This window comes from Mus caroli, unplaced genomic scaffold, assembly GCF_978045245.1.
Source record: "Mus caroli unplaced genomic scaffold, Mus_caroli_1 scaffold_15, whole genome shotgun sequence".
NCBI lineage: Eukaryota > Metazoa > Chordata > Mammalia > Rodentia > Muridae > Mus > Mus caroli.
Genome location: NW_028227270.1, coordinates 4,445,913 through 4,470,352, shown reverse-complemented (window position 1 = coordinate 4,470,352; position 24,440 = coordinate 4,445,913). Strand labels below are relative to the sequence as shown.

The following is a 24,440-nucleotide window of genomic DNA, read 5'->3' as shown; positions in this document are numbered from 1 at the left end:
AGGTAAAAAAACAATAAAAAAAAAACATACGTAGAAATGGATAGCTCAACGATACAGTACTTCTAGTATCAGTAATAGTTAGAAAAATAAATGAAGTGGAAAATGGAAGGAGCATAAGTGTCAACGAAATGAAGACCCAGTTATGTACATTTCTAATCCACAAAACCAAGAGGCCTCTCTCTTGAAAGAGACTGGAGTAGCTTAGACTTGAATGCTGCCCAAAGAGTTGTGTGTATATCAAGGTAATATAACCAACTGACCATGGACTAGGACCTTCCAACCGATGAGCCAAGAATAAGTCACCTCTGTTTATATGTGGTTATCTCTTAACCCATGAGCTGGTGCTCCACTTTCCATTAAATATCATAGCAACGGGGAAACAAACCTAAGAAATCTATGGAGAGTCATTAAAAGAAACCAATGATTACTTATTAGAACTTATAAAAAAAGTTATTAAAGTTACAGAATACATGGATAATCTAAAAATATCATTTGTATTCCTTTATTAAAAACAAGAATCACCTACAAATGAAATTAAAAAATCCATTTACATAAAAAATTATTCAAAGAAATATAGAACTTATATGTTAAAAAGTTTAAAACATCATTGAAAGAAAATTTCAAATATCTGAGTAAGTAAAAGATATCCTCAGTTCATGCTTTGGAAAAATTACCATCTAACTGTGCCAGTCCACGCAGACTGCCATTTAAAAAGAAACAACAAAAACCTTCTATTTCTCATAGTGTGGGAGCTAGAAAGCCAACAATAGGCTCAGTGTCTGGTGAGGGACCACTGCTGGTGTCAGGCAGTAGTGCAAGAGGAAGGCCAGTGACAGATGCCACTCTATCCTGTTTGCTAGAGGAGGAAGGGTATCTTTCCAGGTAGTTCTCGGCTACCTGGTCTAATGGATCCATCTCACAATGCAGGCCCATCTCTGCCTGACACTCCTAGTGACATCACATGGACACTAGGATCCCAGTATATAGAGAGGGAAGACAAATATTTATTTTATATATATATATATATAGCTGATGACAACAGTTCCCAAACTGATATGCAAACATTTAGAAATTCCAACTGCTTTCATTTGCAAAAGTGGAAAGTGGACAAGGTGGCCACAGAAGTGATAGAGGGAGTCCAGATAAATAGCCAAAGCAAACTTGTAAATGGAGAACAAAGCTAATTTGCATTACTTTGATTTCAGTTTCTTAGATACACATAAAAGTGCAAGAAATTAAAAATATTAGACTCCATCAAAATGTAAAACTTACTGGATCGAAGACAATAACAAGAAAATGGAAAGAAAACACACAAAATAAAATTTATCATTTGTAAGTTAAAGATCTAATAATAAAGATGTAATATAGAGAATAAAGAATATGTATCATCCAGTAATAAAAATTAAAGTAATACAATACAAAAACAAGAAAAGTTTTGGAACAGACATTTCTCTGAAGATATATAAGTGGACAATAAACACTGTGTTACCAAAACCAGGGAGTTAGATTCACATATATGTACACGCACTCACATATTTACTCATAGAATTTTTTGAAGAAAAATATAGGGAAGGAATATAGACGCAGAGAACGTGTAACTGTCATAATACTGATAGTGAGAAGGGTGTAAACTATTCAGCCATTCCAGAGAGAGAGAGAGAGAGAGAGAGAGAGAGAGAGAGAAATAAATTTGTATCTTACAGATTCCACCAATGGATGAATGAATAAACCTATGTGGTATGTCCATCAAGAGGAATGCTGAATGACAAAAAGGGAAAAGAGTACTGCCCCATGCTACAAGAATGATAGTTGAAAGCATCCATAGAAGAACAGAATAAGTCAGTGGTTGCTGGACACCAGGATGGGGAGAGAGGGCAAAGGCTGTTAGTAGTGTGTGGTTCTTTAAGAAGTGGAATTGTTCTGGATTATAATCATGATTATATTAAAATTCACCTAACTATGCATTTTAGTGACCTGACTATTGTGTTAGTTACTTTCTTGTCGCTGTGATGAAATAGCATGCTGAGAAGTTACTTAGAGAAGAAAGCCACTATTTTGGCTTATGGTTCTAGAGGACTAGGAGGGCAGGCAAGCCATGGGAACAGGGTTAAAGTAGGAGGATGGGAGATCACATTTCACGCCCACACAGAGAGAGAGAGAGAGAGAGAGAGAGAGAGAGAGAGAGAGAGAGCGCAGCGTGGATGGAAAAAGTTACAAATCTGCAAAGTCCTCCCTAGTGATGAGGCTCCTCCAACAAGGACCCCCTTAATATCCCCAAACAGCACCACCAACTGGAGACCGAACATTCAAATACAAGAGCCTACATGGAACAGTTCCCCTTCAATCCACCACAAGGATTACATAAACTTCAATTTAAAAATTGTGGGTTTTTTTTCAACTTTTATTGATTAAAGTTTATAAAGTTATTATTCCAAAAAAAAAAAAAAAAAAGGTGCCAGTTTTTAATTTGGACAATTCATCCTCCAAAGCACACACATCTGTTGATTTCCTTTTCCCCACATCTCAGGTGACGGGAAAACATTGTCAGTACACTGGCGATTTGGACTTTCTTCTGACTTTCCCAACACTACTGTGTGCTTCGTGAAACTTGCATGGAACCTCTTGGTATATTGTATTAAACTGTGAAGTTCTGAACAAACACACTAAAGTGCTCAAGTTGTCTAGCCTTATAAAAGGCTGCTCCCAGAAGCCATGTGTTATTAAATAAGCATGTAAACATACAGTTTATGAGACTTATTGCCAATATAGAAATAAATAGAAATAGATAAGATAGAACAGAGATAAGGAACACAGTTTTAGTAGGAAATTACTTACTCTTTCACAGATGCCTCGGGAAGTCATATTAACTCCTTTCCTTGCAAACGATAGCACTTATCATTTATTAAGTAATTTGCCCTAGGGAGTACTTATTCTAACGGCTTTTATTTGCTGATTTATTTTTATATTGGAATGGTTCTGCTTGTATTACATGTGAATGTGGAAGTTCAGTCAATGGGAACTTACCCTAAGCATGGGGCCATTTTGAAACACGTGCGGTTCATCACACACCACACAATATTCGTTCAGTACAGGGATCCGCTGCTCAGCAAACTCAATGGTCTGATAAAACAATACAAGGATATAAGCAGTGTGGTTCTCAAGAGCTGCGCTCTCCCAGCAGGGACTAGATGCTCCCAACAGTACATAGTCTTAGCTCATACCTGCACCAGGAAGCCGCGGTCTCGGATTGGAATGCTTTTTGCACCATTTGTCTATAAAAATCAAAGTTTAAAAAAAAAAAGTAATTTTTTCATTGGGGAAAATGTAGCGATTGCAGCTCTTACCTTCTTCAGAAATGAATGCAGACGGCCACATTAGTATTGTCAGATAGTATATTATCGAAATGTTAAAATTCTTTACTAATTCTGTCACAGTTGCATAATCTGCAACTTTGCCTAAACAAAATGATGTTCTTAATTTTTCATCTTTTAGTAGGAATGGCTGTCATCATTACATGCAAAGAAAGTTAATTTATTCTATTGCTAACCCCAAAAAGTCTATACCCTCATTAGAATATTTAAATCTTATCACTTGCAATGATTCCTTTAAGGAAAATTATACAGCTACTAGCAAAGGTTCCAGTACTCAGTCTCTTCTTGGGCTAAGAACATGAAAAAATAAATGCAGTTTCTTTGACAAACTACTGGAAATTACCTTCCTCAGTGAAACTATCATGGAAAACAATCCTTGTGTACTTGACTGACAAAATTTTCCCCATGCTGCAAAAGCATGCCTTTAAATGGACTTTTAAAATAAAATTCATATAAAATTATAAAGATTGTCAAGGTTTCCTAATACAAGTATAATTTTACAGTAGTAGCTGTGATTCAGTTGTAGGGGAAAGTCTTTGTAAGAATGACTTCCTAAAAGCAATCTCTTATTCTTGTCAACTTATATATGGCTGGGTGTATCCCTATGAATCATTAAAACGACACACACGAGATACACATATTTAAAAGAGCAAACAAAACTTTCATCAACCATTATTATGTAACTACATGTATAATTTAAGTCTGTCAGAAGTTGGCTATAATGTTAATCACTGGATAGGTCAATTTTGTGTAAGGCCAACCACACAGTCATCCACTGAACCCACACTGACCCCGAAACTGCATTAGCACAGAATGGTCATCGAGAAAAACTTTGTATGAGACTCTTGGACTCTGTCACTGATCACAGTGTTCACAGACAAAATTCTCTAATATATAACTAGAATATTATTCTTAATTATGAGAAAAGTGTCCTCCACCACTCATGAGATGAGAAGACTACATGGCCTACTCAATAAATATTAAAAGCTTTGTAAATCTAATTGAATTCCTTCAATTTTTAGTAGTATTCAGTGATAGGAATATGAACCAAAATGCAAATCAATAATTACATTTTTTTTCAGAACTCATACTAACTTTTCTGGGCCAGCTGTAAATACTGGGTACACAAAAAAATAATATTTCCAAAGGAAAAACACAGCAAATTTAAAATCAAAACAAATAGCATGTGTCTTGCTTCTTGCCTCTCCCAGGTCTTATAAGAAAATTCAAACAAATCTCTTGCCCCTTAGCTACATGTAAGAAGGCAAGATGAAAGTGTTTACGCACAGGAGGCTGGGAAGAAGACGATGATGGTGTTAAAATACCAATAAGCCCTGAGGTAAGCGAGAGCCTCCTGCCCTCTGCGTTGGGTTCCTTGAAATGCTCCATTTTCGATGACTTGGGGGCACTGGAGTAAGACTTGCTGAGCAATTTGTGATTTTTCAGCCCATATAACTCTTCCATTCTGAGATTACTGGAGTAAGATCTGCTTAGCAGTTTGTGGGGCTTCAAGTTGGTGTTGTGCTCACATCGTGGGTCTCCAGAACAAGATCGAGTCAATAACTTATGGGACTTCAGTGTGAGGCAGTCCTCCTGCTTGCCGGCTGAGGGGCAGGGCCGGCCCAAAAGTTTGTGCGATTTAATGGTGGACATCGCCTGCTCGGCCCTGGGGTCGCTGGACAGCGAGCGCCCGAAGGTCCTGTGCGACTTGGCACACATATCATCGGCTTTGACAGTACTGGAGCAAGTCCTCCGCAGCAGCTTGTGTGTTTTGGAGATGCCGTCTTGTTCAGGTTTCAGTTTGGATTTGCTTTTGCCACAACCAGGGGGAGGATAGCTGGGCGACCTTGGAGATGAGCAACAATTAACACAGGGGAAATAGTGGACCTAACCTTAGGGCCCCAGCTCAACCACCGGACAAATGTTGGCTATTCCATCAACTAACACCCTGCTTTGGGTGCAGAACGGATCACAGGAATTAAACCACATCTTTGCTGATAAGCACAAGAAGATCGCAGCCTGGCTTCTCCCTCTGACCTAGACAAAAACCCCAGAAGGGACTAATTTTTGGAGACATCTCTATTTTATTTTAAAAGAAAATCTAATTTACTACATTTTCCAATATCAACTAAAACAGACAAATGCCCATCTATGTTTTAGATGGGGCACCTGTAACTCCAGTCTTTTCTTGGAAGTCATAAACAAAATAGCCAGTTAGCAAGAAAGAATACTTCTAAGCTAGGGGAAGACCGACTCTATGGGGGCTCTGCACTGAGACAAGGATGAAGATGCCTGTTACCAACCTGCGCAGGGTAGAAAACAAATGCAGAGGTGACTTCACCTTCTTCTCTGACAGCTTCTTACCATGTGGGCAATTGGACTTTTCTTTGCTCTGTTTCCACTGCTGAGAAACAAACGTCTGCATGATTCTGTCAACGCAAAGGCAGTACTGTTAGCATAGTTCCAATGGCACCTGAACAAGGACTTCCAGTTTTGTTAGTTAGATGGTTGGCCAATTGATCAGGGGGGGGGGAGGGAGGTTGTTGCTATTTTGCTTTGAAAACACTGTGTATCCCTGGTCTGCAACTTGATACAAGAGCCAGGATGGACTTGAATTCCCAGGGTTCACAGACACTCTGCCTTTTTAATACTGGGATTAAAGGTGTGTGCTACCATCCCCATCATTAAGGTGTGCATCAATAGATATATACTGCACTGAGAAAACATTATCGAGGATATATAACATAGTCATAAGTAAAAGGCTAAGTTTGAGTTGTGAAAGAATTTTCATATGAAAGAAGCCAGAATATAAGAAATTACCATGACTTTTTTTATGATGACTTATATCAAGAAGAGATTAAGAAACCTACTTACTAATAAATTAGAACAAAATACTACCATAATTTAATTCCTCAAATTGTTGGAGAATTTATGAAGCAAAGGATTTGAAGAGAATCCTGAGAGCAGTCCCCAGGATTGATAACTTTTATGTGAATTATTTGAAGTGACTCCAAGTTTTACTTCTTTGTTCCACCTGTGCCTTTTCTTCATGGAAAAGAAAACCAGATTGTAAAACTGTGTGGAGCGATAGACATTGTAAAAATGTATATAGTCATCAAACTCAGCCCATTCGCTCTACATACACTTTTTGGAAAAAATGCATATTCCTAAAATGTCTTAGTTATTATCATAAAGCTGGAATTTAGTAATTCCTAGCTTCAGAATTTTCCACACCATCTGGTTCCTTGGTTCTTCATGGAAAACAGTTCTATGGACTCTGACAGCAAGTATCTGCAAAGGACCTGAGGCTGAGGCTATGAGCCCACCCTCCCAGCCACAGGGCAGAAGGATCCCATGACGATGATATCTATGCACATGTGAAACATCACAATTATATATTATACACATTATACATTCAACATTTTTGTTTTCTTTCAAAAAATCCCTTCAAGCCTGGTTGTCATGTTCTTTTGTTATTTCTATAAACTGCTTCTAGGAGAGAAAATTCATGCCAGTATTTGTTTATCAGCTAGACTGTGCCAGGGACTAAAATGGAATCCTGTACATGAAAATTTTCCTCTTAATTCCAGAAAATAGTAATTATTCCATACATTCGAATAAGGCATCTGTTCAGTGGGGAAAATGTGAGTCTTAGCAAGAAGACAATTACCAAAATTCCTCAACATCCTTCATGTCTCAACTAGTCCATTTCAGCATTTCTTACTCTGGTAGCCTTCCTCCTGCTATCTGTGATGTGTTCAGAAGAGTCGTGGAGGAATGGTCTGGCACCCTTAGGGGAGCAGAAGTGGTGAAAAAAGGAGGATAAACTGTGTTCTCTGATGCTGTGATGCTAACTGCACAGGACATTTGCCTTGGAGCTTAAGAGCAGGGCATCTCTTTTATTCTGTTTTTTATTTAATATCTGAAGACTGTTTTCTTACTTGAAATTTCAGAAAGATGAGTGCAGCATCATGATCGTTCTTTCTCCTTGATAAAAAGAAAACTCAATGGAGCCACTTTTTTTTACCAATTGGATTCAGATTCTTTTCTTCCTATGCTGAAGAAAGTTCCTGTTTCTATGACCTAAGAAGGCTACAAAGTACACGCTGGGTAAGCTAATTGGAACCCAAGAATTTAACAGGTTAAATGGCCAAAATATCTCTCACTTTCAGGTTATACTGTTATTCCAAAGTGTGGCCTTACCAGCTAACATTGGCATCTCTTAAATGTGCAATGAGTCCTGGTTGTCCTTGGATATAAAGGGAGACAGCTGCTTCTTGTAAAGCAGTTAATGTCAGTGCTGATCTAAAGTGCATGCAAATGTGTGTGTTTGTGTGTGTAGTGTATATCTATGACCACATGTGTATAATGATCACCTTCTCATAACACAGAGCTATAGAAGATTTAAGTATTTACTAAATGTAGAACAATTAGACAAGTGGTGTCTCAGCTACTTTCTGATCAAAAGTTCAGGGTTGTCTTGATAGACAGAGCGGGGGCAGGAGGAGAATATATAGAGGCAACATCATGATTTGCCTTCTGTGGATTTCAGAAGAACAACACATACGAGTAGTATTATACTGTCACTGTCAGCCATGGCCAGCTTCAGCAAATACCATCTGGTAAAACTGTTCTAATTGTGTTGGTTTAAATTTGGGGCCAAACAGTTCATGTGTAAACTGAATTTCTATTAATGTAGAACTTCACAAATTAGGAACTGTTACCTAATTCTACATTTGCATTTTATATGTAATGAGGCCAAAGAAGACCCACACCAATTTCTCCCACACTAAATTCTCATAAACAGAATTTATCTTTGATCAAGTAGGGATAAAATCATGCACGGCTTTGGTGCTCTTCCCACTATCACTGATACAGTCAACCATTAATGGCAGACACCTCATTCCATGGATCACAACTTCTATGTCAGGTCAGACATGAACAATATTTAAGTATTCTCTCTTAAACTCTTTGGTTGACTCAACACTCACACAATATTCACTCAATGCCAAAAACATTCCTCAACATATGCATGGCAATAGGGTGCTTATATTTACATGACAGATAGCACGTGACTCAGAAGGACTGAACTAGAAATAGACCCAAACTCTAGCATTTGCTGGCTGTCTAGCGTTTAAGAAACTACTTGTATGCTCCAGGCCTCAGTTTCATCACTGTGGCAAAATGATAATAGCTCCTGTGTGTCACAAAGTTACCGTGGAGAGTAAGTGACGGAATCTTTGTCAGTGTTTGGAAGGGCAGCGATAGATGCTAAGCACTCGGTCCTGGTGCCTGAAAACAGCAGGATCAAGGATCTCAGAAAACACTGACTGTGGTTATGCACTTAATAAAAATCTATCGAAATCATAAGTAGCCTAAATTCCAAAATAGCCTCCTTGAATATATTTTAGGTAAAATAACCGCTTTGACTCTTATGAACTACCATGAAGATGAGACAAAAAACCTCAAATGATATTATTTTGACTAGATAGGACCAGAAGAACCACAGACAAAAACACTTACAATTTAAAAAACTTAATCATATACTGGACAGAAATTCAACATGAAAACATGGAAAATAATCTAACCCAACTATCAAATTAGCTACATAATTAAAATTCATTCATAGAAGCAAGTAGTATTTCCTAAAACATTAACCACCAAGATGGAGCTATGAACAGAAAATGTTACGTAATACACATGCATCTTTTAAGCACAAACCACAGCATACATTCTTTATGTTCTCAGGCTTACAGCTATAGACACTGTTCCTTTGTCCAAACTCATGTGATACTCTCATAAGATGCTATAGGCAGAACATTGTTTATTCTGACACTTTTGTGTTATTTTAGTTCTTATCTTGTTTTGATGAACACCATCCCACAAGCAACAACAACAGTCAATCCAAAATTTGTCCAAAGCAACATAATGTAAAGTTAGCCCCATGCTCCTCTACAGGGTGAGTAAGCCGGGGGTGGGGGAATTCATGTAAGAAATAAAGTCCATCTGAAAAGAGACACCAATTAGCCCCATGCTCCTCTACAGGGTGAGTAAGCCGGGGGTGGGGGGATTCATGTAAAAAATAAAGTCCATCTGAAAAGAGACACCAATTGCCCTGGAGAAGCCTCACTAATTCCAGCACAGAGATGTAAAGATATCCCACGAGTCTTTGAAAGAGAAAATTGCATACTATATTATACTAAACACCCCTTGTAAATTAAATTTAGCTTTAGAGACACAGAATCCCACATGTTAAGGGTTAATTATTTGATTCTACATTTGTGTGAGCATCTAGACTCAACATCTGAGCCGCTAAAAGAGAAGTTTCCTCCTCTTTCAAATACAGCCATGCATAATTCATATCTCCACAAGGATACCTTGATATAGTGTCATAAAAGCTGATGACAATCCTAGAGACCTAAGATATGAACAGGGCCAGACATCACAGAAGACTTCCGGCACCAGAGAAAAGGGAGCTGGCACAGGGACTTTTAATAGTGTTTTCCTTTAGAACATTACTCAATAACTGCTGGCATAGGATGAAAATGAAAATTCATTAAACTGAAGGAGAAAGACGTGGGCTGCATCCTGATCAAGGATCTAAGCCACTGCATTAGTGCACCAGATCTAATGGGCTCTTAGTAAATCAAGTTTATGGACTGGAAAGAATAAATAGTCCTTCAAGAATTCTAACACATTTAAGAGCTAAAATTTTGACAAGTACAGAACTTATTATTTATATTTTGGCCATGGTTAACTGGGGTATATGTCAATATTTTCAGTCAGGGTTTTTGGATTTTTTTGTTTTGTTTTGTGTTTTGTTTGTTTACTTGTTTCTCTTATCTAAAGATAGAAGGAAGGAAGTGGGGGTGAAAATGGGCACAAAAGGGAGCCCATGGTCTTGGTTAAATTAAGACGACCATGATGGGGACCCATGAGATGGTTCAGCCGGCAAAATGCTTGCTGTGAAGTCTGACAACCTTAGGACCCACATGAAGTTGGAAGAGAATGAACACACACACACAGACACACACTTAAAGACAGACAGACAGACAGACAGGAAGATAGATAGATAGATAGATAGATAGATAGATAGATAGATAGATAGATAGATAGTCACTATAGTCTAGATAGTCACTATTGGTCTAGATAGTCACTATTGAAATAGAATGTGATTTCCTCAATTAAAACAGAATTAGCACATGCTCTAGCAATCCCACCAGTATTTATCCAAGCAAAAAGAATGTGTAGAGAAGAACCTTTGCACAGTTATATCTGCTGCAGCACTACTCAACACAGACCTAAGATGGAAACAAGCTAAGGGCTTGGGGGTGGCAGTGCAGACCTGTAAGTCCAGCACTTGGGAGACTGACACTGGAGGGTGGAGCCTGGGCTACACAGTAAGACTCTATCTCAAAGAAATCAAAACAGTGAAGCAGGACAAGGACAAAAATAACAGAATCCTGCCATTTGCAAACAGCATGGATGGAACTGGGGGTCATATTAAGTAACAGAAACCAGGCAAAGAAAACATGCTCTCATCTCTACGTAGGATCTAAAACTGTTGATCTCACTCCTGTACACAAACTAAACAGGCAAGTATTGTAGAATAGAACGGTGATCGGAGGCTGGAGACAGGGCAGAGGTGGGTGGCAGGAAGGTAGAGCAATGAGCACTAAGTCACAAGGAGATTGAAATTAGTTCTGTGTGCTGTTGCTCAGCACCGTGATCACAGGTAAGAATGTTGTCTGTGTTCTTCATAAAGCTGGAAGATTTGGAATAGTTTCATCACAGAGATGTGATGCTGAAAATATAAATATGCTGAACGTGTGTTAGAATCACTATGTGCTATCCCAATAATGTGTGTAATCGGTATGCGTTGTCAAAGACTACTGAGGTAGGTAGGGAGTCTGGTGCCTTTTGATAGAAAGCTGAGGCTCATCTCAATCCTATCTAAATATAGTTCTGTGCTATGGAAGGTCAGCAAAGGATACCATTTGGACAGTATAGTTATTTCCTTCAGTCAAACCACAGGCTCTCAAGATCCACAAAGACTTGCTTGTCCCACCTGTGATCTAGCCTTCACATGTGGCCGTATGCACCTGACTGGAGAAAGGCTGAAAGGTCAACTCTGCACTCTGTAGCTCACCATTGCTCTTTCTCTACTCAAAGATACGATGCCCTTTCATTCAGCTCTACCAAGAGTGCTCCCCCCCCCTTTTTTTTATGAAAACAAACAAATAAGAAACAAGGTTTTAGGTAAAGCAAACTTAAAAATAATAAAATAAATGTGAATTAGAGCTAAAAGCCTTTTCAGTAAGTCTCTGTGGGGGAGGACCAAAAAAAAAAAAAAAAAAGCTTGCTTTATCTTTTCTCAACATCCCCAACAGGTCACCATTTATTTCAACTTCATTTTTATTAATGATACCAAATTATGCCAGAATCTCAGTGATGACAGAAACGGTACGCCATAAATGCTAATAATGATAGTATTAAAGAATGTATTGGCCTATTCAAATAAATTCTATGCACACCATGTTTTGAGACAACCATGTCCATTTTTTTAAAAAAGATAAAGATAAACTGAGATACTGTGGTTGCTTGAATAAGAACTGCTCCAATAGGCTTATGTGTTTGAATGCTTGGCTCATAGGGAATGGCACTATTATGAGTTGTGGCCTTCTTGGAGGAAGTGTGTCACTGGGCTCTGAGGTCTCAGATGCTCAGCCCAGTGTGGTATGTAGCCTCCTTCTCTGCCTGCTGATCAAGATGTAGAACTCTCTGCTCCCTGTCTGCCTGGGAACCACCATGCTTCTTCCCACCTTGATGATAATAAACTAAGCCTCTAAAGCTATAAGCCAGCCCCAATTAGATGTTTAGTTGCTGTGGCCATGATGTCACATCCCAGCAATAAAAATAACTAAGAAAGATACTATTAGGTAAAGGAACAAGAAAGAAAGGGAGAACTAACTCACAAAGGAATGATTCAAAGCATATGTGGGAAGTAGCAATGGCTCAGAGTCAGTAGGTATTAACCTGCTGTCTTCTCCAGGCCAAAGGAACAAGTAGCAGAAACTGCATATTCAGTGTTGGGAAGGGGCAGATACAAAATGCTGAACAGCCCAGCAAGATGGAAAACACGAACTCAAACAACAAACCACCTCAAGGTGACCCCCAAAGGAGAAGTCTCTCCTGCTCCTCCCCATCTGCCTGCCTTTGCTCCTTCTGTGGGACACACCAGAGACCGAGACCCTTGGTCCACCTGAGCAAGAAGGGTAGAGTGTGGTGTGTGGAAGGAAGACAGAAGGGCCCTGGAAGCTGGAAAGTGAGCTCAAAGAACAGAATCACTGATACAGTTCTCTGTGTCAAGATGATGCTCCAACCCCAGAGACTCACTTGAAAGAGATGTAGGAGAACAGAAACAGAACAAAAGAGCAAAATGAGAATCTTGAAAAGAAATTCATTTTTTCACTCCTCAGCAAACTTACTTTTTTAGTTGATGTCCCAATCCAAACCGCTCTTTTGTCGAAATCTGAAAGACATCAACCGTGGGCACTGAAAAGGGGAGGGGGGAGGGACAGAGTTAAATACTGACTTGAGACTCATGCACAAAATGACGGAGTTGTTATTAGTGCACATGTGCAGACACACACACATACACGCACACACACACAGGAAGGATGGACACCGTTCTTTGCGACATTGTTTAAGTTACATAAGTGTGAAATATAAGACCATTGCAGGTTGCATATTAATGCAAATATCTGTCTATGTTGTACATAGGAATATGAAAAGGAACCTCAAAATAAGCAATAGTTTTAGTAACCACACTTCAGACAGTACAAGTAACATTCTGAAACTGTAAGTGAAACATGTTAATATATAATACTAGTTTTTTAAACAGCAGGAAATGAAGATAAAGCACAGATATATTTTTTACTGTACAGTTTCTTGATGTTCATATTTCATTATATACATGTATATCTATATATGTACATGTACATTCATATTTACACACATTGTATACACACAATTCAATAACTCTCAAAATTAGTGACTTACCCTTAAATCATTATTTAAAGAAGTGAAAATGATTATTTGATTTTAAATATTTCAAAATTGAAATGTTAATTTGGTATTTGAGAGGAAGGATGAAAATGATCAAGAAAAGATAGAGGGCATTCGAGTAGAAATATGAATCAGAGCTGTGAATCTGAAACAGCCATTGTATACACATATGTAAAACTGTCTCCTCCCTCAGTTTGGCCTCCTAGTTGTGCATGCGTGAGTGCACAGGCATCCAGCAAAGAAGCCTGACACAGGACAGCCCGGAGGGTGGAGACTCCAGAACACTTGCTGAACGAACATTCATAAAATGCTTTCAAAAAAGGTGAAACAACAGATTATCAATTAAGATGCAAAGTTAAGATGAGTACTCAGAACTGGTCACATGGCATTCAGCAATATGAAGCCACAGTAAATGTTGATTTGTGGGTGAAGTGATGGCCCATAACCCTGTCCTTGTGGATTTTAAGAGAGGAAAGAAGCAACGCAGTGATCAGAGAAAGATCTAATAATAAAATCTGACAGTCAGGAAAACAGCGCTACAAGAGCAGCTGAAAGGGAATTTGAAGTCAAGGGTGTTGTTTAATTTTTCCAGATTGGAAAAAAAAAAAAGTTTCCCGATGAGAATTTTCTGGGAGGAAAAAAATGGAAGGGGACAGAAAGGAAATAGAATTGTGTGATTACACAAAAGTGGAGGGAAACTCATGCACAAATCACAGTGTGACACCGCATGGGTACCCAATGTGCCATTAAAAGTAAGGGCTGGGATGCCACGCTCATTCACACACGTTTCACAGTTCTTAGTCCACGCTGCCCTACTCAGGGTGGCCGCACGTCATTCCCCAGACACCCATGAGGTCCATCTTAAAGATGCTCTAACATACTTATAAGCGAAGGACACTGTGATCATCAGTCCAATCTCATGTGTCCCAAACAAGAAGTCACTGCATTAAAAGAAAAAAATCCTGAAATTTGCATACAATATTTTTTCAAAGAATAGGATTAAAAACGAACAAACAAACAAACAAAAAAAAAGTAGCTAGAGAGATGGCTCTGAGCTTACTGCTCCATCAGAGGAACCAATTCAGTTCCCAGCCACAACATGGCTCATAAGTGTCTCTAACTCCTGGTGCAAGAGATTGGATACTCTCTTCCAGCCTTGAGTGCACCAGACACAGACACTGTGCACAGACATACATGCAGGCACAACACACATAAAATGAGAATAAATCTTTAAAGGAGAAGAAAGGGACTAGGTTGTGTTCTTCCCCAAGATTTCAAACATTAGATTTTTCTCATGAGCAGAAATAAAAATGACGAAGAAAAGAAGGGAGAGAAACGTCAAGGGCCTTGGCCTACTCTTTTTTTTTTATTAGATATTTTCTTCATTTACATTTCAAATGCTATCCCCAAAAGCCTCCTATACCCTCCCCCGACCCTGCTCCCCAACCTCCTGCTTCCTGGCCCTGGCATTCCTCTGTACTGGGGCATATGATCTTCGCAATACCATGGGCTTCTCCTCCCATTGATGGCCAACTAGGCAATCCTCTGCTATATATGCAACTAGAGACACAGCTCTGGGGGATACTGATTAGTTCATATTGTTGTTCCTCCTATCGGGTTGCAGACTCCTTTAGTTCCTTGGGCACTTTCTTTAGCTCCTTCATTAGGGGCCCTCTTAAGGCAATAGCAAGGTCCAAAGACACTGGAAGAATTAAAATCATTCAGGGGAGAAGACATACATAGAGAAGGGAAATGGCGATATTTGGTAATGATGTTTACCAGCATATATTATAAGTAATTCTAAAAACTAATAACCAAAATTTAAAGTCTTAGTCATTGCATAAAAGACTAGACAATGAGTGTCCATGCTTTAACAAAATGATTAATTTTTAAGGGAACTATAAATAACACATTTTGACTCACTCAGTCAGCAGCAATACAGTCTAAATGACCTAAAAACTTTAGAGCACACCAAAACAGCTCATGAAACACTACTTTAAAAAAATTCCAAAGCTCAAGTGATAAAATGACTAATACTGTTAAAATGAATGTAATTAACCATAAGTGATTCCTTTTAATGAAATAATATAAACAAGTCAAGGAAACAGCACAGAGGGGACAGAGAAACTCCACACTATCTTTAGTTTTCAGGAGCTCTAAAAGCATTTTATCTAAACGCATTTTAACAATGTTTTAAAAACTTAATAACTTCCTGAAAACCAGTAATCATGAGTTGAAAATTATTCTGAACTATAAAGTGTGAGTAAGCCAGTAATTGTGGATAAACTCTTCTAAAATAATGTGCTTCATCAAAAGAGCAGGACAAAGAAGGCGAAGGGAGTAGGTGTGTGGGCGGAGGAGCACCCCCCTGGAGGCAAAGGGGAAGGGGGAGAGGGAGGAGGGGATGTGGAAGGATAACTGGGAAGGGGAAAACCATTTTAAATATAAACAAATAAAATGATTAATGAAAAAACAAACTGTGACAAATATTCTCTTATAAAAATACAGGTATCCACCACTGTGAAGTGATCATTCATAAACAGAATGTCTATGGCAGTACTCCAAACACTCAGGAAACATGACCAAAAATTGGGTGGGAAGAACACAGCAGGGAAGAGTGCTATGAGTTCACAGGACACGACTTGGTGCCGAACTCAGGACCTCTCCTGTGATCTATGTGCTGGTTAGCTGCATAGGATCCATCACCCTGGGACCATGTTCAGGAGGCCTTAACCTGCAGTGTCTACAGCGGGGGTTCTCAACCTGTGGGTCATGGCCCCTTGGGGGGGGGGTCAAATGATCTTTTTGCACAGGGGTCACCTAAGACTATCTTCATATCAGATACTTAATTATAATTCATAACTGAAGCAAAATTACTGTTTTGAAGTAGTAACAAAAATAATTTTATGGTAGGGGGGGTCACCACAACATGAGGAATTGGGGTTACAGCATTTAGGAAGGTTGAGAATCACTGGCCTACAGGCAAGTTAATTTTTCTTCAGTGATATAGTTACTGATAAGTTGCCTATATTCCAATAAATAACACTGTACTCATGCTCATCCAAACAACCATAATTAAACTCAGTGGGAGACACACACACACACATACACACACACAGTCACAGACAGAACATCAACATAGGAGTGGGGTTGCTGTGAAGAAGAAAGACTTCAGCAGAAGAGGCAAGGAGTAAGAGAGGATAATGGGGGATGAAAACACATGTATGAAACTGTCAAAAGTGAAAAGGGACTTCAAAGACTACCAGGCTGTTGTCCTGTACACCTTTCTGAGGAGTAAAGTCTTCACATGGGAGGGAAAAGGAAGAATGAAATTCTCCCAGAATCTATTCTCCCAGATTCCACACAAGATTTATTCAAGATGGAAAAGAAGTAGAACTTGACAGAAAGAGAGATGAATTCTCACATTAAAATAATATAAAAGTTAATAAAATGTTCTTACTTCATATAATTTTCTTTGCAACCGGAAGGCTGCATAAAACAAGTGGAAATTATCCTAACACTCTGATCAAGCAAGCACAGGTGTAGATATACCAATAGTGAGTTATTTAAAAAAAAAGTTTACTAATGGCAGATGTTCAACGTTTCCAACTAATGAGGGCTTGTGCCTCTAATCAGGAACTGTACTTACGGATCAAGAATTCTAAGTAATACTTATTACTGTAACAAGCTTAATTGTGTTTAAAGCATATACAATAAAAATTTTCCTTATCTTTAATTTCAAACTATAAAACATGTGTCCTGTTTCTTCTATTAATTTTACTCTCAGTCAGATTAGCCCCCCAAGTAAATAGTGTACTTCAAATTAGTGCTAGTCGTACATTCCTAGAACACAGAAGAAAATGCTTTTCAAAAAGAACTCCTAAGTAGGTCACTCTAAATCTTGGATTAGTCACAAACTTTTACAAGTTCCCTTTACTATAAATGTTGATGCCTTAAAGGCAAACTACAAAACACCCCTCAAGAAATACCATCTCATTTATATCACACTCCTACCACCTGAGGGGAAGGGACCATCTCAGAAGAGTGGGCAGAAAGATTGTAACAGCCAGAGGTCCTGGTCAGACAGCAAAATGATGCTTTCTAGACATGGTAGGTCTGTAATCCACAGCAGCTGTGACTAAATGCCCGGTACCAAGTCAGCCAAAATACCAGACTGGATGGAAGAGACTCACTCTGCCTCCCAACTCAGAATCTAGTGGTCACTGATGGCTACTGTGAGAGAGAGAGTGGAAGAGTGAGTCTTCTTCAGGAATTTGAGAGACTACTCAAACTCCAGTAGATGGCCTTCAACTAGCAACTAGCTATAGCACTGAGTGACTTCAGAAGGTTTATAAAGGAGAGAGATAGGGTGTGTGGGGGGAGAAGGGGGAGAAAATGCCTGTGACCTTCATCAAGGGAGAATGGAGGGAAGGAATTAGAAGGGAGTGGATTTGATCAAGGCACATTGCATGCATATAGAAAATTCAGAAAAAAATACTGTAATTATTGAAAATAGTATAAAATTACCTACTTATTAAAATTTAATAACAAAAAGATTTTTTCCATCATTTTACCTGTTTGCAATAATCAAAATTGTAAGTTAGGATAAACCTTAATTTTTTTTTCCTGGAAAAATTGGTTGTCTCCTTTCAGACACAGTGTCTCTGTGTCTACTCATATATATGTATGCATCATGGTCCATTTTAAATCAAATTCTCCCCAAGGTTTTAATAAGAAAGTAGTACCAATGGAGGAATTTACTAGTAAGATAGCTATGTAAGGAAAAACTGAACAACTTACAATTTAAATAGTGTGCTAGAGAACTATGAGGAAAGGGGCTCAACCACAGGAAAATGGAGCAATATAAGAAAGTTGAAGAAAACTTTACTATTAAAAACAAACAAACAAACTAACAAACAAGTCTAAGCTAACTTCCAGGATCCTGCTCGCTGGCTCCAAATGCCCACCCTGTGAGAGAGGGTGTGAAAATCTAAAGGCATCTCACACAATGGGCAAAGGAAGTACATACAGGCAGTAAAGACTTGACCATGAAGAGCCAGCTCAGCCCCGCCCGGTTTCCTGGCTGTTGGTTCCTCTCCTGCCCTACCCATGTTGAGTTGATGGTACAACATCATCCAAGAATAAAGCTATATGAGGAGACATCTCAGACCTAGGGAGGAGACTCCAAGTAAATAAGACCACAGTGTTGTAATCCCTGTTCCTCCATTACATAGGCTGTTCCTGAGATGTGATTTTGTGCCCTTCCCAGGGCAAGTCCTATAGGTCACCCTTCATCTTACCCCTTATCACCATTCGGAATGATGGTTCCAAGCTCAAGTTGTCCTTGTGACTAGATACAGCCTCAACTAATGTGACCATGCCCTCCTGACTGTATACAACTTGGTCTCAAGTAAGCTTTGCTGACGTGACCTTGCTTAACCCTCAGAATTTAAATTGTGCAATTCCCTGAATAAAGTTGGTTATTGCAGGAGACCAACCTCCCAGGTTCACACTGCCAAAAAGAGCAGCTACAAGTCACAATCTTCTGGAGACCCGAAGCAAGGATCTGGGACAAACACTTATTAAGACTTGCTCTCAGGAGACCCCAGTAAACCCAGTAAGCAAAGCAGAGGACATGATCGAGAGAGAACACGGTAGGGTCATAAAACGAGGTGTCTCCCCTTTGGCTCTCCCCTGTCAGTAGGATGCAAGCAGGGACTTCTTATCAGAGCTTTATGTAGGACAGTGTTCTCATACTAGTCACATTCAAATTGTAAGGTTGAGGGGCACATATGTAAGGAAATAGACTGTCTTAATACGGTCCCCTTAGTGTCTGTGAGCTAGTAGCAATAGCTGTGCAGGACCAGGGAGATGATGTAAGGAAAGGGGAACAAGGCTGGTAAAGGGTGTCAGGGAGCCAGGGTATGGTAGCAATCGATTCCCAGCTCGCCTCTCCAGCTGTCAGAACTTCAGGATATAAGTCACTACCACACTGTTTTCCTTTCCAACGCTTATTGAGAGAGAAAAAAATAAATAAAAAGTTACAAAACACACTAAGTTGTGAAGAGCATTTCAGCTCCTGCTGGATAAACTGAAGAATCATAGCTAAGAGGGCAAATCTTGGACAATCACTGACTGATGATCTCAGTTAATATTCAAAATGACACAGAGTAGATAAAAAACAAAACAAAAACCTGGATGGTCCTCAGGGTATACTGTGGGGTCAGCTGAGGACACAGACTAACTGAATATGTAGTGTCCAACATTGAATTATAAAATAAATCACTGGGCATAGTAGATAACAGAGTTGCAAAAAACCAAGTCTGTGGATATTAGGAATAAAAGAATGATAGAAATGATACATAATATGAAAGACAATAGATATATGTGATTGATACACATGTTAAGATTATAGGGATACAGACCACTTCATCTCATAAAGCTAGTGCTTCAGTGAAATTAAGTAACTCAATTTTATTCCCAATTTAAATATTTTTTCAAAGGTCAGACCTAAGAGACCATTGTCTTTGAACCACTGTCAGGATAAAATTAAGCAGGTACACCTTGAGTCCAGAAACATGATTTTTGGACTTTATCCATCACGGTGAAAGAAGCTTAAAGACCTAGACATACATATCAAGTGTGAGGTAGACTCTAGTCACTAACATAGGTGCAGGCAAGCTGATCCCCGGATCAACTGTTAGTCAGTAATGCAGCATGATGTGTTTCCAGCTTGGAGAGACATTTAAACCCTCCAGCTTCATATCCCACATGACTAAAAACCAGTGGGGTGGGGAGCACTGCAGCCAACCCCAAGTGAACCCAAAGAAAGCCCATGAGGAACAAAGTCTTAAGACAATTACGGCAGTAACTAACTAGATTAATCTAAGCAGATGAAATTGGAGTATGGTGTGAGTGAGTGAGTGAGTGAGTGAGTGAGTGAGTGAGTGAGTGAGTGTGTGTGTGTGTCTGTGTGTGTGTGTGTCTGTGTCTGTGTCTGTGTGTGTGTGTCTGTGTGTCTGTGCATGTACACATTCACTGACAGGAAAACATTTTAGCCCTCTGTTGTGTTTGGGCAAAATATGCTTGTGGTAGAATACCTTGCTTTTAATAACCATCAGTTGAATAGAGCAGCACTGTCCCATAGGAATCCAAAGAGGAAACGCGCTTCCATAACCTCTGCTTGTTATGGTTTTCTACGTAAATTCCTGGGAGTCATGGGTGGGATGAACAGGGAAATGAAATAACCAAACCTAAGGTCAGTCCAACACATCCCTGCTCCAAGCCTCTGAGGTCTCATTTTGTTTTTCTTACAGAAACTGTTCAAGACTCTTCAGTTCAGCATTATCTATGCAATTTCCATAATTATATAGGTGATAAATCATCTTGCTGAGCACAGAGCCCACACAGTTATCAAGATGCTTAACACATTCAGAATTATCAAATGAACATCTATTTTCCACAGTACACAGTTAACCTTCAAAACAATGGAGAAATAAGACTAACCTGGGCCGTTTAAATACTGTGTAAGAGAGCAATGTAGTCGGACAATAATAGGTTCTGTTCGAATCACTTCCCAGGCCACAGCAATCTCCTCCTGCACAAATATATTGAGAGAATAAGTTCAGCTTCTTTTAGACATCTAAATAAAGAAATAATAATACCCAAATTTTAAACTTAGGATAATGGAATATATACAATATAAAGGTCTAAGAATTATTTCAAAAAGCAATATTTTGTGAAAAGAAGGCCAAAACATTCATTCATTTTGCCTTTATATATGACAATAAAAAGGAGAAATTATATAATGAAGTGCTATAATTAAAACAGACATTTTACAATATATGGAAAACAGTGAGAAAGATCTATTATCTCAGCTTCATTGATCAGTCTTCATAAATCACTTTAACACCAACAGTATGAAATGGTGCTATAAAATAATCCAAAACTGAGTTCCTTTCAATAAAGATAAAATGCACATGAAATGTGCCAGTCACAGAAACTGATACTTACATCCAGAAAGCTGACATCAATGTGCAGGTCAATATCTACATCATCGATAGCTCCATATTCCCTGAAAGCAAAGATGAACATGAGTGCTTTCATTTTCCCTAATAGTACATGACTGGTTATTTTAATTAGAAGTGTAGTCACTAATTCTCATTACTGACTTTTAAGGACAGAAGTGACCTTGGATATGAATAAACTAATTTACCATTTTTTCACCTACCACAGAATACACACGCACACACACACACACACACACACACACACAATTCAAGAGTTGCTTGGTTCATGGTACCAAATAGTGCAGTAGTCTCCCTTTTGTGACTGCTCCAGTATCACCAACCACTCAGAGAAAAAGGAACTGATCTTAACTGCAAGAAAGCAGTTTCTGATAGAAGGAGGTAAGGGGGACACACAATAAAATGATAATGGATTCTTCTTCTGCCTCGAACATGGGTGGCTTGTCCCATGGTCCAAGTGCTGTTACGCACGGCACTGTATTAAGAGTACACAGAGACCCCAATGGAGGAGCTAGAGAAAGTACCCAAGGAGCTAAAGGGGTCTGCAATCCTATAGGAGGAATAACAATATGAACTAACCAGTACCCCCAGAGCTCGTGTCTCTAGCTGCATATGTAGCAGAAGATGGCCTAGTTGGCCATCACCTTGGTATTGCAAATGTTATATACCCCAGTACAGGGGAATGCCAGGGCCAGGAAGCAGGACTGGGTGGGTTGGGGAGCAGGGTGGGGGAGGGTATAGGGGACTTTCTGGCTAGCATTAGAAATGTAAATGAAGAAAGTATCTAATTAAAAAAAAAAAAAAAAAAAGAGTATCTTAGCCTGAGTCTAACACGTGACAGGCGACTAAGCAGTGATAGGGTGACCCACATGGAGGCATTATACAAATTCAATTTAGGATTATCTTGGTGCCCGTCTTTCATTTTATGCATATGCTAGTTCAGCAGTCTGCCCATGAGCTGCATCCCTGGGCCATAGGAAGGCATTATGCAAACCAACTTTTGTCAGGCTGTGGTGACCCACTCCTATAATCCCAGCACTTGGGAGGCAGAGGCAGGTGAATTTCTGAGTTTGAGGCCAGCCTGGTCTACAGAGTGAGTTCCAGGACAGCCAGGGCTACACAGAGAAACCTTGCCTTGAGAAAACAAACAGGAAAAAAATAAAAGAAAACCAACTTTTGTAGAGCATGCAGCATAGTTTTTAATTTAACGAAATTAGATTTTCCTCTGAGTGGTTGGTGAATCTGGTGCCGTCACATAGGGAGGAATACTGTGGCTCAGGGAACTGTCACTATTTGGTACCATGGACCCAGAAACTCCTGAATTTATGTATGCCAAGTGTGTGCGTGAATGAAAACAAAAAATAACAGTTTCAATATTCTTCACATGTGTCTATATATTTATATAGTAACACAATTATTCTGAAGTTATGAATTAGCATAAAGGATCAGGGATAAAATATGAAAACAACCAAAATTATAGACTATACAATACCTAAATCTAGCTCATAACTGGAAGAGAATTCCTCAGCATTCTATATACATGTGATGATTTAATGTCCACTAAGCAAGAGCTGGAGAGATAGGTAAACCTGCAGAGTGTTTACTAACCATACATGAAACCCATCCTGAAACCCTGGGTTATATGAGAAAGAAGGGGACGAAAAGGGAAGAAGGGAGAGAGAATTGAGGTAGGGATAAAGAGGGTGGATCCAGAAATATTACAGAAACCATTAGCATTTTCACTGTATTTGCCTATATCTTATAAAGTAACAACACATTACAGCTCCGTGGCAACTTGATAGAATACTACTAGGATAGCAAAATTTGTCAGTCATTTATACAAGAATTAAACTGGCCCAATAGCCAATAGCCACTTTATTTCATTTTATAATGAATACCAGTTTAAAGATCAGTGAACGATACCATCAGATCCTTGTGAACTAAACAATTTAACATTAATATTAGTGAAGACATTGATAAACAGGTAAGTGGAAAACTGCAAAGTTAATGGATTACACTACATTACCTCCTACCTACACTCGGGCCAGTGACTCTTACTGAATGCAGTGGGCCACACACACAAAGACATCAATGCAGTAAGGGTACCTGTTGAAATAGCTTCTAGTGGAAGAGGGACGGAATGAAGAAAGAGAATGGAAATAACTAAAATTCATTAGATGGATATATGAAGCTATCAAACAACTTAAAAAGTCTGTGGGATGTTTATCGACACACACCCAAATCCAAGCCTGTGTGTAGTGTGTAATACACAAAGCAGACACTCAGTACAATTGTTGTGTATCATACACATTAACAATGGTACAATATAGTATATGACTATGGCATGTTTAAAGGCTTGTGAGTTTAAAATTTATGACTGGTCATATGGTTTAACTTACATAATTTGTATAGCCTAATAAATAAAAGAACCCTGCAGGATCCTTTGGTAATTTTTGTTTCCATAAACAAAGAAGTATAAAGGTAAATCTAATAATTTAACCTTTTAACTATTCTCCTGAAAAAGTATGTTCTACCATGGAGCACATTTTTTAAAATTTCTTAGGAAATATATTTTAAGTTTTTCATGCTAACATTTTGAGAACTAATTATTGACACAAAAATGGACTTTTTTAAATGACATCATCATAACATCCATGTTCTTCACAAAAAAAATGGTGCATATTTTATATGAAATTACACATCAAACGTGACAAAAATAAGGATCAAATGAATACATTTTCTTCATGCCTCTAAGTCCTGGGTACAGAAAATGTTCTGTGATTATCAAGAAAACAAGTATGTTAGGTATGTTCAGGGAGAACATGTTTTGCTACACACTTAATTTTCTTTCTTCTACTTCTTTTCTGCAACTGCTTTGAAAAAGCAAAATCCATTTGTACTTTATTGTGTATTAGAAACAGGCTCAAAGCGCATAATTTAATCACTCTGAGCACAGACAAATGGTTCATGAATA

General features: G+C 38.7%; 1 protein-coding gene across 1 annotated transcript in view; it reads right to left on the bottom strand.

The window, feature by feature from the left end:
• Parp8 (poly(ADP-ribose) polymerase family member 8) overlaps positions 1 to 24,440 on the bottom strand; it is a 179,642-nt gene that overhangs the window by 38,643 nt on the left and 116,559 nt on the right. Inside the window, exons 9-15 of the mRNA XM_021180032.3 lie at positions 21,453 to 21,513; positions 20,946 to 21,036; positions 12,860 to 12,926; positions 5,675 to 5,800; positions 4,659 to 5,217; positions 3,222 to 3,272; positions 3,025 to 3,120 (exon numbers count right to left, since the gene is read on the bottom strand). Of these exons, the coding sequence (XP_021035691.1) occupies positions 3,025 to 3,120; positions 3,222 to 3,272; positions 4,659 to 5,217; positions 5,675 to 5,800; positions 12,860 to 12,926; positions 20,946 to 21,036; positions 21,453 to 21,513 (1,051 nt within the window). The remainder of the gene's footprint in view (positions 1 to 3,024; positions 3,121 to 3,221; positions 3,273 to 4,658; positions 5,218 to 5,674; positions 5,801 to 12,859; positions 12,927 to 20,945; positions 21,037 to 21,452; positions 21,514 to 24,440) is intronic.